Source organism: Cynara cardunculus, unplaced genomic scaffold, assembly GCF_001531365.2.
Source record: "Cynara cardunculus var. scolymus isolate 2C unplaced genomic scaffold, CcrdV1 Un_Scaffold_1525, whole genome shotgun sequence".
NCBI lineage: Eukaryota > Viridiplantae > Streptophyta > Magnoliopsida > Asterales > Asteraceae > Cynara > Cynara cardunculus.
The window spans coordinates 89,921-105,532 of NW_020200791.1; the positions used below are offsets into that span (position 1 = coordinate 89,921).

The 15,612-nt window shown below is 37.3% G+C and overlaps 1 protein-coding gene across 3 annotated transcripts; it reads right to left on the reverse strand.

Annotated features, from left to right (window-relative positions):
- Nucleotides 1-4,996: 4,996 nt before the first annotated feature.
- Nucleotides 4,997-15,346, reverse strand: LOC112502518 (cellulose synthase A catalytic subunit 3 [UDP-forming]-like). 3 transcript variants are annotated; one of them, XM_025106462.1, is made up of 15 exons: nt 15,166-15,262; nt 14,778-14,901; nt 14,351-14,546; nt 13,269-13,486; nt 13,073-13,184; nt 12,790-12,985; nt 11,960-12,226; nt 11,268-11,613; nt 11,048-11,185; nt 10,702-10,827; nt 10,409-10,621; nt 9,954-10,218; nt 8,797-8,999; nt 7,139-7,489; nt 4,997-5,805 (listed from the first exon to the last, which is right to left on the reverse strand). In XM_025106462.1, the coding sequence occupies exons 2-15, from the start codon at nt 14,796-14,798 to the stop codon at nt 5,221-5,223; spliced, it is 3,237 nt and encodes a 1,078-aa protein (XP_024962230.1). In that variant the 5' UTR covers nt 14,799-14,901; nt 15,166-15,262; the 3' UTR covers nt 4,997-5,220. The 3 variants fall into 3 exon arrangements, with proteins under 3 accessions (XP_024962230.1, XP_024962232.1, XP_024962231.1); XM_025106464.1 differs by lacking the exon at nt 15,166-15,262 and adding an exon at nt 15,331-15,346 and having other exon boundaries at nt 5,221-5,805; nt 14,778-14,904; XM_025106463.1 differs by having other exon boundaries at nt 5,221-5,805; nt 14,778-14,904.
- Between the last annotated feature and the right edge of the window lie 266 nt (nt 15,347-15,612).

Genomic DNA, 15,612 nt, shown 5'->3' on the forward strand with positions numbered 1-15,612 from the left:
GCCAGACTTCATCTCCGGTCAAGTCTTAGCCGGTTTAAACAATCTGGACAATACAAACCACATGTCCGATTTACAAGTCCGAACAACACTCTCAAGCATTGTCCGGTTTATATCTAATCCGGACAAACACTCGCCCTTTTGTTCGATTTATGAATCCAGGCAACTTAGCCGTATTCCTACTTTTCCGTCCAATACCTTTAACCGGTTTATACAATTCAAATATTACTAACACCTTAAATCGCATAACATAGTGTTCGATTTGAATCTACACCGGACATCACGTGTCCAATTTACCCTTAAACCGATCAACCATTTGTCCGGTTTATATCTATTCCGGACAAACACTCGTCCGATTTAAATTGAACCGGATGAGAAACTTTTAAACACCAATCAATTATATAGTTTAAAGAGATTTAAAACATTTTAACCACTCACCTTTTGAAATACTTTTGAGAATCAACTTCTTGAAATTCAGAACAAAGGCAATCCGATCAACCCTTTCTTTTTCTTTAAATCGCTCACTTCCTCTCAATTTGGCAAGAAGAGAAAAATGGAGGCTTCAACCTCCTTTTATACCTTTCCAAAATTAAGAAGGCGGCTAAACCGCCCCTTTATGCTCACCCACACGTATGCATACTACTTTATGCATATACACAGAGACTCATGCATACATGCCTATCCATACATGCATATAATCATATATATATATTTATCATATGTATGCAAAGCATACGAATTCATGCATATTCACATATATATACCATCTTATATATATGCATTTCACATTACACACATATACCCATATTATTAAGGCATACACACATCCATTCTCATACATGCATCCATATTATGCATATAATTTCACATACTAGCATGATCAATTATAACAATTTATCATGCTATCACATAATCATTTAACAAGTAATTACATATTAATTACCTCGGGTGATAACCAAGATCCGGTTATCAAAAAGGTTTCTATACACTTATTCTTCTTGAAAAACCCTAATATTTTCTTTGTGGATTTTTCAAAAGAAGTTCTATTGTCTCAAAACTTAATAGCTCACAACTATATCTTGAATTACTAGCAAATCTGTTATTTCTTATTTCTTACTTATAACATAAATGTCCTCCAAGAACGTGAACTTTTCGATTGACGATGTGTCTTTCAAGCCAAATAATCATGTGGCTTTCTTAGACATTCCGGCCAACAAGTCCTACTACGAGGAAGTTGCTACTTTCCTCAAGAACTCCCATATCTCCTTCGCTATCTCCCATGAACCAATCATGGTGAAGGAAGTTCTTCAGCAGTTCTGGCACATTATCGAAGTCGTTCAGGATACTGACAAGACTGGTCAACAGGTGGAGAAAATCTCATTCACCTTAAACAGAATGACTGTCAGTTTCGGCGTTGCCATGCTAAGGACCGCCCTCCGTCTACCAAAGGGTCCTTATGCCAATGACCCTTCCACTAAAAATATCATCTTTTGCTTAGTGGCCAACAAAAAAGGATTCCAACGATCTCCTCAAGTAGCATTCAATAATTGAGAAGAACCACATGTCTACGATTTGGCAGTTTTTGTTTTTCCATTTCATCCAATGTATGGGAGGCAAGACTGATGAAAAATATCAAGCCTTCAGAGTTGCTTTGAATATTGGCGTATCTGTCATTTGCCAAAGGCCGATCAACATTGCCGGTGTGATCTTTGAATATCTGGTGCTGAAGCTAAACAAGCGCCAGAGGGAGAAGCTATTACATTACACCAGGTTCTTATCCATGTTGTTTGCTAAATTTTTTGGCAACAAGTACTCCACATAAGGCAACCTGCCCATCTACAAGCTTGGATCCAGAATCTTGGATCATATGCTGAGAACTGAAGACGTTGCACTCTCTTCAATTGTGCCTGCATATGCTTCCTCAGCTTCTCAAACTGTGTCGGTATGTCCTTCTTCCATTGTCCGGTGGTCAAGACTAAGAAAAACCCCCCAAAGTCTAACCCAACCACCACATCCCTTTCTTCTACAAAAAAACCTCCTCTCAAACCACTCTTGGTTCTTCATCGAGGGCCAAGAAATCCAAAAAAGGGATAACCACATCTCTCGTTGTTGCCTCTTAAAAGGTTTCAGCTATTGAAACTAGCCTTAACCCCAAGGCCCCTTTAGCTTGGTCTTCTCCAATCTCTTCAGTGATTTCTACAATTACTGTCGTACCTGTGGCTCCTGTCCTAACCGTCTCAATGACCCAGATCAGTGAAGGTGTGAATATCAGCATAGCCACTGTTGAACACCCACTTCCACCGTTCTCAGCCATCTTCTTCTCTCATCCTTCTTTGTCGTATCAATAAAAACTACCACAATAACCACCTCAGTGACTCAAAGCACTGAGAGTGTGATTTCGAACCCGTCCATAAATCAATTGTTGTGCAAGATCACGTCTCTCTCTCGTAACACTTGTTTCTTCACCTCCTCCATTGGTATCGGTGACACGACCTAGAGACTCACAAGTGGTTGTCCCCCAAGTGATGAAGCCACTATTAGCATAGGACTTGAGGGTGCTTCTCTCAAGCACTCTTAGCAAATCAATATTGATCCTCATGAGAGCGAGGATGAAATCTCTCATGGTTGATCCCTTGGACAACTCTAAACGACCCTTAGGTATTCCAAACTCTCCTACCCTTTTTTCTTGTTTACTAATCCCTAAGCATTTCTCAGCTCAAAATATCACATCTCCTTCTCCTTTTTCATGTCCTTCTATAGAGATTCCCTCAGTCGATGACTATGATCTGGTTAAGGATTGGTTGGTAGATTATATAACCCGAAAATCACAAGTGGAATCTCATGCAAATGTACATGCTAGACCACTATCGTTTGATCTAGTAATGAAGTGGTACAAAGTATTGAATACCGTTCCCACAAGGACAATTAAAACAAGCACTAATTTCAAGTTAAGCTTAAAAGGTGATTTCATAAGATGAATTTGAAGGAATGCTTTTGAGTGAGCTAACAAAAATATAAAGTTCTAAAAACAGAATTAAAGAAAGCAAGGGTGTAAGTTATGGCTGGAGTTTGAGCAACAATACAATGGGAACCTTGTTACAGCACTAGTGTTGCAACATTAGTTCTCAACCACACTACCAGTTAGGAAGGTGGTGTAGGAGGTTATTGTAGTGAAGAAGGAGGTAGAGGTGGCCGACGAGGGCTACTAGTGGCCGCCGGTGATGGTGGCGGTTGCGACTAGCGGTGATAACTAGTAAAACAAACACCTTATTAAGGTTAGATATAAAATGAGGGTAGATTAGTACTATTTTAATTTATGTTTCATTCTTGTTCCATCGTGGAACTAGAAAAAATACCTTTTTTTTTGTCCCACACTCTCCCACCTAGTCCTAGTTCTTATCCCTATCCCATGTTGCACCAGACGTGGAACAGTGAGTTCATATCCTATTCCATGTCGCGTCAAATATTGGACAGTCAGTTTTGTTCCATCATCTGTCTCATGTACCAAATGTAGCTTAAGGACCGTTTGATTTGATGAAATGTTTTTAAGGGATTTGAATTCGAGAGAAATTCGAATCTTTCGTAGTTTGGTTTGTAGACTTTGGAATATAATTGAATTCTATTATTTTTAGAAATAAATTATAAAATAATTAAATTCTCTTTTTATTAATTGATTATTACAATTGTTTTTAACAAACTCTAAAACATTGTTACAAACAAATCCTATGAAATTCCAAGAAATACTGACTACCCCATCGGATTCCCAACTCTCATGCCTATAGATTTCATTGAATTCCCAAGATTTCAATTCTAGAATTTCCTTTAAACTAAACACAGGATTGGAATAGAATCGAATTTTGAATCCCATTAAATCCCTCCATTCTCCAAATACCGCAAACCGAACGAAACCCTACCAGTATCATTGACTTCTATAGTCTCCCCAAAAACCAAAAGCAACAACGTGGCATAGAAGTTAGATCCTGAAAAAAAAATTGCTTGTATAAACATCAATTAAAATACAAAAAGTAAATCTTTAGGGGTAACTCAACTTGAATGACACATATGAAAAGTTCCTTAAGGTTAACAGAAGGTTTGCCGATCGAGATAGATGCAAGCTGACACGAAGATAATTACTAAAGACTAGTTGTCTACCCGCACAATGCAGCGGGATGTAAAAAGCTCATTAAGATTATTCAATTTTGAGATATCAAAATCCTTAAAGATGTACAAAGCCTACTGCATTTGTATCTAATTTAGATTCAAATATACATCAATCCAAAATGTTAGTGTTAGTAGGTTCTACAATTATTCATAAACCCTTAATCACAACCCGAATGATTGAAGCAGTGGAACAAGATACAAGCATTTGCCAAGGACTGGAGCGGTGGAACAAGATACTCGACCCGAATCACAACCCATCTTGAATATATTGAATCAAATAAACCCTTAAAAGCAAATGGGTTTGTAATGTATACAAATATTATAAATGTAGATTCGAAACTCCGAAATACCAAACTTTAAAATAAGCAGCTAGTTCATCTAGTTGTAAAATGGAAAGTCAATGGAAGACTTTTATAAAAAGTATAAAAACGTGTGGAAGTTGTAAGGGTGTCGGTGCGACCGGAGGAGAGACGGTGAGGTACGACGGAGGCGAGGAAGAATGTTGTGGCAATGGAGGTGATTGGGAAAAATCAATCATGAATTACGAAAATCTGATATTTAAATTTGAAATTTGAAATGGTAAGAAAGATTTTGATGGTAAGATGAAAATCTAGGGAACATAAAGGGTCAAAATTTGAAAGAGGTAGATGGTTTAAAATTTCAATGTCTATTGAGAACCAAAACTAAATATGGGAAAAATAAAACTTAAAAGTAAGAGTTGTAAAAGGTGAAACATTGTTGAATCGTACCATATGCATAAAATGACTTGTAATTAAAACTTTTAAGACTTTATGCATAAAGAAGCAGTACCTTATGCATTTAAGGTTGTTTTTAAGACTTTTATCAAATCTGCTTTATAAGATAGTATAGAATTTAACAAATATACATACACATCCATTCTTTAAACTTTAGACATATGAACATTACAAGTATATTTACCTACAAAAAGAATAAAAAGATCCCAATCCCACCTTTTCTTTTTACAAACTTCAAACCACAAACAGCATAAACATCCATAACTTACACTAGCGTCTCTTTACTTGTAGGCTTGGAGAGCTCAACTCAACAGTTGATTCCACAAAATGTAACATCTGGGCCAGTAACTCTAGTAGTAAACGGATCGATTCGAACCCACAACAACGAGAAGATGGAGGCAAGAAGAATGGACCATACGACAACGATGGTGGGCATCCGATTTTGTTTCCCCATCAGACCCTTGAGGAAAGGGTAAAGATGTACAATCACCCAAAAGGCAAAGAAAAGCTTACCGAAGAGCGGACCCCACGACTGGTATCCACTGTTGATAGCGTAAGAGATTCCAGCAACCACTCCCACCAAGTTTACGAGCAAGAGCGTTGTGGGTGCAATGAGAAGGGTGGTCCATTTGAACAGGTAAAGTTCGGCGAAATCACCATCTTCATCTGATGCCTTCGAAGTGACGGTGAAGTTGGTATCGATACCGGCAAGCACTTTGAGGAGACCTTGGAAGACGGCGAAAAGATGTGCAGAAACACCACCGATGACCCAAAACTGTTCATTCCTCCACCATTCATCTATTCCGACTCCACTCCATCTCATTTCCAGTATTCCAGTGGCAAAGATGGATAGAAAGAGAGATATAAACCACAAACTTGCAAGGTTACTGATCTACAACCATGAAAACACAAGATTAAAAGAGTAAATATTTACTATAAAGAAGCGATTAGAGCATATTACCTTCAATCAAATAATTGTCCACATTTCTATTTCAATTTGTCCCAAAATAAATGTCCACTAGCAAAAGTAAGCGCAATTTCTAATTCTATCCTTAATTATGAGATTGAGAAATTCACTATTCCCTCTGTGAGAATATGTGGAACCCCTAGATTACTCTTTAAAAGAGCCCTCGAGGGGAGAAGGGAAGCACTGACATGTATACAAGAGAAACGGTCCAAGGCTAGCCGCTGTGGGGCTCCAACACCCTGATCTAGGGACTCTTAACACCCTCTATTATTAACGGTAAAAAGTGTAATAGTTACACATTTTTAAAACTGTCACTTTTACATTGTGGACGTTTATTTTTAAGATGGATGGATTATATTTTTGAAAGTCAAAGAAAACCAAACCAAAACAATCCAGTAAATCCAGAGGTAGGGTCTAGAATTAGGATGTATGGATATCTTGCTTCTACCCTTAGGGGTAGGGAGACTAACTCTATAAAGACCCCTGGTTGCATGGCAAAAATTAAAAGGAACAAGCTAAGAAACTACATGTTAGAATGTGTGAAAACAAGTGAAATCTGGGAAATATGAGACTGAAATACGTTAAACAAACAAGAAAACACAGAAACACAAAACTGAGAATAGTTAGCATAGTCATTATGAATAAACATGTTGCAAAAGTAGAAACAAAAGTAGGCATGAAAGGCTAATACAACCGACAAATCGGACAGCCGAAGGAATATGGTATAATTCTCTATTTCAGGAGATATCTTCTTTTTCATCTCTTCTTTCTCTCCTTTAAGTCGGTAGATGGGAGGTGAGACATAAAAGTTTGACCATGAAGTTTTATACCAGTACAATCACCTTCCTAAGTGGCAAATACCATATCAGACTCACTTTGCCAGTCACAATAATACCATATCAGTCACAATAATATTAATATTGCATCAAAATTGGCCTCATCCTGGAATAAAAATACAGAGTAGAGGAGTGTGTGCAAATGGCAATTGAACGAAGATAAAAACATAGGTCAATGGCCAAGCAATTACAGGTAGATCGCAACCTCCTTGAAAAAAAGGATTCTAAGTCTCACCAAAGGTGAGACACGCATGCGAGTTATACCCCTTGTTTGAAAAAGCCCTCCACTTCAATTGGTATTTTTTCACGAAAAGCAGACTTACGATTCGGCGGTTCGATCTATGATTTATCATTACGATTCTAAGTAACAGGGCGTATATAAATATTATACCTAAAAAAGATTCATAGGTGACGAAACAAACCTGGGGAATGATGAATTTTCCAGTAAGGAGACAGACAGCTGGCAAAGTACAGTAGACGACAAGGGGAATTGAAGTGATTGGATAAATTGTTGTGTTAATGTATGCAAACCGCTCAAGCCATTTTAGTCTCCCATTATAGCCATACCATATAGGACAATGTCTGCTGAACAGAATTTCGACAGACCCCAAAGCCCATCTAAGCACTTGGTTTAGACGATCTGATAAATTGATGGGCGCAGAACCTTTAAAGGCTGGCCTAGGAGGCATACAGTATATTGATCGCCAACCACGTGCATGCATTTTGAACCCCGTAAGAATATCTTCAGTAACCGAACCATAAATCCATCCTATCTGCAGATCCAACAAATAATTTCAACTTCATTAGATACCCAGTGGAAAAGAGAGTTTCTAACATAGATTTGGCCATTTAATTGTTGTATAGATAGTAGAGATGCGCAAAAAGACCAGACTTTTTTTAGTCTAGACCAGACCACACCATGAAACAGAGCCGGTCCTAACCGGTCCAAACTTTTTTGAGACGGACCGGTCTTTTTAGGACCAGGTAAAGCCCAGATCGGATAAAGAATTGGACCAGACTGGATTAGAACCAACTCACTTTCTTTAAAAAGAAATTCAAAATTTCTTAACATAAACTTAATAAATGTAATTAATAAGAATACAATTACAATCATACATTTCTTATAAATTAAAACATAATTTAACAACCAATATAAAATATAAATACTTTTGTAAATTTTTATTTTATAATGTATAATACGATAAATGACTTGTTAAGTCTTGAATACTAAATAATTGAATAGGGTTACGTTCAAGGGGAAACAGCAAAAAAATGAAAACTGAGGTAACACCCATAATTGTTCATCTGGACAGTATGCATGTATGCGTACAAGTAATTTGTAACAAGCACACGTGCATAAAAACCAAAAATCAGCTTCAATTACATGTATGCACATGTGTATTCCATCCAGATGAATGATTACCAAGGTGTTCCTCAGTTTTTCATTGTTTTGGAGGTTTTCCGTGAACCTCCCTCTAATTGATAATTGTAAAATTAATAATTATTATTTGTAATAGTTATTAGTAATGTATTAAATACTTACATTAATCATCGAAAAAATAAAAAATCAGACCTAAAGGACCAGACCAAAACCGGATAGAATCAGATCACCGGACCATACATTACTGAGATACAAAAAGTAAAATGGAGCGGTAAACCAAATCATAGCAATCTACAAGGCTGGAAATAATATAGAAAATTTCCAAGTTCTTTCACAAATATGTGATATGGAGATAGTGGCAACGGAAATAATGATTTTGCATTTCTCTTCTGTAACACAAAGTACTTTGGTACAAGTGGTTATTGCAGTGGTACAAGTAGTTAAAGCAGGGTAGTAAGGATATAAATAGGGAGGCGGTGCTAAAGCCTTGGGACTTGGGAGAGCACTAGCCTCTCGAAAGCCAAAATTATTTGAATCATTCGGTTAATTGCAATGGAACCCTAAATCGAAGTCTGATTTGCTAATTGAATGATGATTGATGAATGTACATCACATTGTTCACACGAATTAAGATTATTTACAATGAATTAACATTATGTAAAATGAATTAAAACAGGATTATAATGCATATCAACTAACCTCGCTTCCCCAGTCTGATTTATCTTCATAACCACAACTGATAACATGAATAGCCTCTTTCAGGAGAGTCTCTGGTGTTGCAGATTGAGGCACACCACCATTCTCCATAAGTGTGGATGCAACAAAAACAGCCGACTGACCAAATCTTTTCTCAAGGGTCATTTGTGACATTAGCAATGACTTTTCATCGTCAAGTCCAGCTCCTGAATGAAGGGAGTGGAGAATTTATAATTGAATGAAATTATGAGTGGAAGGGCTAAGACCTAAAATATTGGGATTAATAGCAAGCCAGCAAAACATGGAAATTCTTATACACGGAACTCCATCCCATGAAAATTGGAACCAGCGACCTAACATGCATATTGAAGAAAATGTTTTGACTATCAGTCAAAGACTTAAGATATCCTTCCATTATGATAAACAGAGAGGACTTGTTGGAAGTAAACTTATAAAAATAAATAACCATAGGCTACTAAAGAATTACTATGAATTTCCCTGCCTTCAAATGCTTGCCCTACCATCTATTTATAATTGATTAAATGGAATCCTACTACGGTAAAGAAACTATTTGAAATATTTAGAATACCAAAACCTTTCCCCAATGATTTTCCAGCCTTATCACTATTATCCCATTGCCATTCAGTAAGATCATTCCATCTGATACACTCGTTCAGTTTCACTTTCTGCTCTCATACCTTCCCCAATGACATTAAGGCTTAGCAAATTTATTATGTTATTTCTGTATGATTTCAATTCCTTTGTCTTAACCTATAACCTCATAAGCTAATATGTAAAGTATGTGTTATAGACATTCCTCAGTTTTCTACCTGTTTCCTATAGCAAAATCTGACAAATGGACTACGAGAAAGAGAATCTAGAACAGTCGATCTGCATATAGCTGACATAGAATATTGCCCTCATAATTTAACCAATCAATTTATTCAAGGTTAAATAGTTTGAACATCATGTTAGTTGTGGCATACAATTGGGGTAAGCGAAGAGTTGACATGACCCTTTTGAGACCATATGAACGGAAGGCCAACCCTCATTAAACAGTATGGTGAGTCAATTTCGTCATTAACAAATGAAAATTGGTATTTAAAACATATATTTTTGAAGAAACAGGACTAAAAGTAATAGATCCTGACAATTTGTACCTTCAACCCCCTCTTCTATATCCTCTAGGTTAAATATCGGCACTGTGGGATCAGCATGCTTGCCAGATCTCGTTCTATCTGGCCCCTTCTTGCTTGATTGCGAATTTTTCTTTCGTGATGCACCAAAGCAGCTAGAGAAACCCCCTTCTCTCTTTTTCTTGGGTTTAAGAGGAGGTTCATAGCCATATAATGCTGTTCTATTGAAGACGCATCCAGTACCGACATAAACAGGACCCTGAATGCCATCTAAACCTCTCAAGTTTATCTGTAAAGAAAAGAAATAATACAGTTGTCATATAAACGGGGTGGAAGAATATAAATTTTAAAGTTATAACCCATTTATCATATTAATTAACCACTAAACACACACACACAAATCACGAAGTGTTGTTCACTCTAAACAAGCAACCAGATAAACAAAAAAATTGAACAGCATTGAGAGATTAAAAACTCACATCAAAGAACACAGTGTTCCGGTTAGCATAACGATCATTCCTATCAATTCCATCAAATCTCTGAGGAAACTGAACATAACAAACATATTTTCCAAGGTTCGGATCCATCATAAAACACATGGCTTCTCTCACTGCCTTACTGTTATTAATGTAGTGATCACAATCAAGATTCAATAAGAAAGGGCCGTTTGTAAGAACTGCTGATACACGAACCTACAAAACGCCATATTGAAATTTATAGGTTGTATACGTAAAGATGTACAGATTAGAGGTTTGAATATGGAATAACATACAAGTGCATTCATGGCACCGGCTTTCTTGTGATGTTGAAAGCCTGGACGCTTTTCTCGGGAAACATACACTAACCGTGGCAACTCATTACCCTCACTGTCAAGCCCACCACTCTGACCTAAGAAAACCTGAAACATGTAGTGTTATATCCAATCAGAAGCATGAGACAGTTTAGTCATTCTTTGCACAGATATAAATAAAAGAACTATGTTGAGCTAAACGAATTTTGAGTTTGCATTATTGCAATAAGAGCGAATATTTGATAGCTTCTGCCATATCTTTTGAAAGACCAAACATCAAATGTCCTTTTCAGCAATACCAGATCACTGAACTTGAAAGCTAACTTACCTGGATCATTCCTGGATGATCCCTCGTGTTATTTCCAGGCCACGGTGTCCCATCTTGCATGATCCATCCTTCTTCAGGGACTTTTTGAGCCTTGGCAACGAGGCCATTTATACGAATTTTAAACTCTTCATATTCTCTCTGCAACAAAGGTAACAGAAAACAATCCAGTAAATGAACAATAAAAAGAAGCCCACATTTACATGCATGAACAAGTTCCTACCTTCATAGCTCTACGGTCTTTGACAAATGTTGGCTGAATTTCATCTTTCAGGTAATCAATTTTCTGGCAGAAGTACCATTCTGGAGCTCGGGGCTCAATACTATATTTCTTGCAGAAAGGAACCCATTTCCTTGCAAACTCTGATGTTTCAGACAGAGCTTCAAATGTCAACATAGCAGCACCATCATCCGAAACATAGCATGAAACCTTGAAAACTGGGTAGTCAACTGCAAGAATAGATAGAACAGTGTTTGCTGTTACGAGAGGAGGTTCCTTCAAAGGATCCACGGTACTAACAAAAATGTCAACAGCGGCTAATTGTGATGGTTCTCCTTCTCGGTCATATCTATTAAAATAATTTTGTATTAGAGACAAACTACAAAAACAATCATAAATTCAAAAAGATACAAACATTTGTTCAAGAAGGATGAGTTTCTATACAGTGATAAGCTTAGCCCTTTTTTTATTTCAAGCTCAGTGGTAGAGCGGTCGGCTGGTAACTGACTAGTCGGGCGTCCTTTTTCAAAAAGAAGCCCCGCTCAACAAGGGGCCCCTCTCTGATAAGGAAGAAAACAAAAGAATCTCAGCATTTTTCAGTTTCACTTTTCCTTTTATAGATAGTAACCTTAACCTCTTACAACTCGATACATAGAGATTCTCAAATAAAAGGGAAAGATAGCAAGTGCAATAACCTCAAAGCTAGCCTGTCAAGATATGTTTCACGATTTACTGGCAGCCATTTGGGGAATTGATCCAATATCCAAGATACTGCAAACCATATCTCACATATAACAGATAGTAACCACAAGGGGTATGCATTTGTCACGGGATTTGTTATCCGGTAGTGCAAGAATATGCAAAGAATGATCAACCGAAGTACAATGACCATCCTGTATGGATTTATCCTGGACGATGGGATAGAAACCTTTCTAGAAAGTGGCTGTCGGGCTTCATCATTCCTTCATCAGATAGAACAAATCAAGTTAATCATTAGCGACAGTCTGTAAATGCATCTTAATAAGGCTATCAGATGCAGCACCACCAGAGAGAACTCAACAAAGATAATTTCAGGCTAAGCACACATGATAAAACAAAGCAAAGAGACTAAGCACTACCCAAAATCTTGTCTAGGATGCCTGATAAATTGATAAGCTACTATACTAATAAATGCCCAAAGGATGCACTCATCTCTTAAGAACCAATATCTACAAGTGTAAGCTGTTCATATAAATGTAAGCAGTTAAGCTTGGTTCCATTTGGTCAGAATTGCAAAGTTAAACTATCACTATTCAGTTCTAACTTCTCTAAATTAAAGCCAAACTGTGAAACCTTCGAACTGAACCAAACTGGACTGCTCAACTTTGATTCATATAGGTATGGTTCAATGATTTAAGTCAGTTTTATGATATAAATAAAAATCTAATTTACTTATGCGAGGTAAAAGAGTTTAAACCAAGATAAATCAATTTAAATTTGAACAGCAACCAGGAACTAAATTAGAACAGGGAACCAGCAGACTTACAATAACAAGTCATCAGCCAACACATCAGTGCTGGCATCAATATCTTGACCTCTTTCAGAAGCAGCATGGCTAGTGGTCACTGGGACCGAATTCTTATCTTGCTTTATTTTCCAGCCATCAACTCTCTCTTTCCACGCAACATTTCCTAATCCAGCAGTTCCAAACTCCCTCACAGGGTCTACAACCCTAATATTAGCTGCAAACAGAACACCTCTTTCAAAATGGGAATGATGTATTTTAATGATACCTCATTGTCTTATTGTTGTTGGAGCACAAAACATACGTGATTGATTAACGTCTGCATGGTAAGGGAGCGAATGTGTTCTTCCCCCACTGGGTGGAGGAGAGGCCATAGAAAGCCGTTCAGGAGATGCTACAGACAACTCCCCAGAAACCTAACAGCGAGTAGAATTAATATTATACATGCAGAAAGATGATTACCACACTGGCAAGATGCATATATAAACTAAGAATTACACCTCTTGTCCACTGATTAGCAACGGGATGTGGTTATGAGGGGATTCTTTATCATAGTTTGGAGCATTAGCATCCTCCCCTCTTCCATAAGTCATGTGCCAGCTCAACATGCGTTGTGCTATCTTCTGCTTCTCATTTTGAGTTTCTGTAAACCGAAAGTTGGCATTGCTGTCATCAGCTTCAACATCCTCCTCATTGTCTCCAAAAATAACAGGGCTTCCTGTGTTCAACAAAATTAACAAATTCATGTAGAGAGTACAAAAACCACACATGTTAGGTAATAAATAATACTTTAATATACATGATGCAAAGGAGGCTCTACTTATTGTTGGTTGGTTTTGACATTCAAGCCCAACGAGATCTTTTACGTTGAATTTAGCACCCTGTAGGGACGCAAGCTCATACTCGTTTAATTTTTCATGCCAGGATTGATTGTGCATGTGTTACCCTCGATAATCTTAAGGAAAGGCAGGGTAGCTAAAAAGTACAAGTTCATCCATTAGATGATAATTCATACATCCAATTATATCATCCAAAGTGACTGTACTTGTGGATAATTGCTTTTGAGATGAAAGCCTTTTAGAATCTTTACAATTTAGTGATGCAAATATAAGACCATTAACTTTCAGAAGGTTGAGGAAAAGTCGATGTCTTTCTACTGAAGGAATACAGGAAAGAAATGAAGCAAAACCAAGAGTATCTGCAAGCTTTATTCTGTGAGAAAGCAGGGAAAACAAATCAGCAGACTAGATACTGATTCTCATGATCCCGTTTATGAACAATCATTGATCCACGCAGAAATTGATCAATATCAGTGTAGATATACTTCGCAAAAGGGTCTTTGGCCTATCGATATCCAGGCCTTTGGCCTCCCACGAGGTCAGGGTTCATACCTCATCAAAGATGAGGTGAGTTTATTTGTTGCATTGGTGGTACATAAATATCATACACTTCAAAAAAGACAATGTTGATTGTTTCTACAGAAACCGCTTATTTGTTGTTACGCATATGACATATCCCTACAGTATAAGCTTAGAATATTAGCAAAGAACAAGAAATAGGTTGCTTTGAAGTAAATCAAAACCTTTATGTCGCTTGTATCTCGTTTTGCATTGAGGGCAAGACTGATTGCCATCCTTGCGCTCATACTCGTAGCATGGCCTGCAAACTGGGAATGCACAGACATCACAGGCAATAAAGAGCTCCCCTTTTTCTGTAATGTCAACATTATCCCCACAGATCTGGCAAACATGACCCCCCAAGTTCTTCGAAGACTTCCCCTGCCCAATCCAAGCATCACAAATGTAAACTGAAGCCAAACAAAATACCATATTCTAATAGATACAATATTGCAACAATTGACAACCAAGGAAATATTTACTCCAAAATCAGAATGGCATGTTAAAAGATACCGTACTCCAGTGTTCTAATGATGTAATAAATAAAATAAGAAACAAGGTATATGAAGGATAAACAACTATAAAGCTTCGTACGGAAATACTAATACTAACCCCAATTTCTCCCGATTCCATTGCCCTTTACTCAGTAGAGCGATCAATCAATTGCAAACTCAACAATCAATCTCGGCCAGAAATGCTGCCACAGATCATAACTACAAAGTGTATGCGTAAGAACCTGCTAAAATCACAAAGTTAAGTTTCATTCTAACAAAATCCATAGGAAGGAGGATTAACACATAAATAAAATATTGAATCCCAGTAGCTTAGAAACACTAGCCAATTGGCTAATGCAAGCATAAGTAACCAGAGCGTAATGGAAAAAAATAATTATACAGTACATGTGTAGCTTATCGTTGAGCAACCCCCACAAACCAATAGTTAAATTTCGTTAGAATCAAAATGAATAGACAATCAATAAATATAGCAGATGAAATCGGACCTCAGAAATGAAATTTAACAGATGTGGAGGAAGTATTCAAGCCTTTCTTCACTCTGTCTCTTTGTAAAGGTAAAGATTTATATACAAAGATAAGAGATGGAGAGGGTGACTGATGCAAGTTGCTACAGCTGTTAGAGATATATAATTGATGAAAAAAATGCTTACGCGAGACTAAAGCGACATTGCTGCTGCTGCTTCTCACCTCTCGTCTCCACCGACACCGCCAAAACTACTGTTTCTGAAGATTAAATTACAAACATGGACCCCGCACTATTATTTGAAATGCACTTTTTGATATTCCATGAAAAACATGAACATTATTGGTCCCACCTAACTTTTGAAAACGGTGTCACAACTTGATAGACGGTATCCACAACTTGAAAGGCGCCACTAACCCATGTGTGATAATCGGGTCTTGGTTATCACCTGAGGTAATTTAATATGTGA

Excerpts from the sequence above, each read along its gene's own strand:
- LOC112502518 (XM_025106462.1), bottom strand. The coding sequence starts at position 14,798 with ATGGAATCGGGAGAAATTGGG. Across the intron at positions 13,487-14,350 it reads GAGATACAAGCGACATAAAG|GAAGCCCTGTTATTTTTGGA; the intron begins GTTTTGATTTAC and ends TGTTGAACACAG. Across the intron at positions 12,227-12,789 it reads TTGGCTGATGACTTGTTATT|GAATGATGAAGCCCGACAGC; the intron begins GTAAGTCTGCTG and ends TATCTGATGAAG.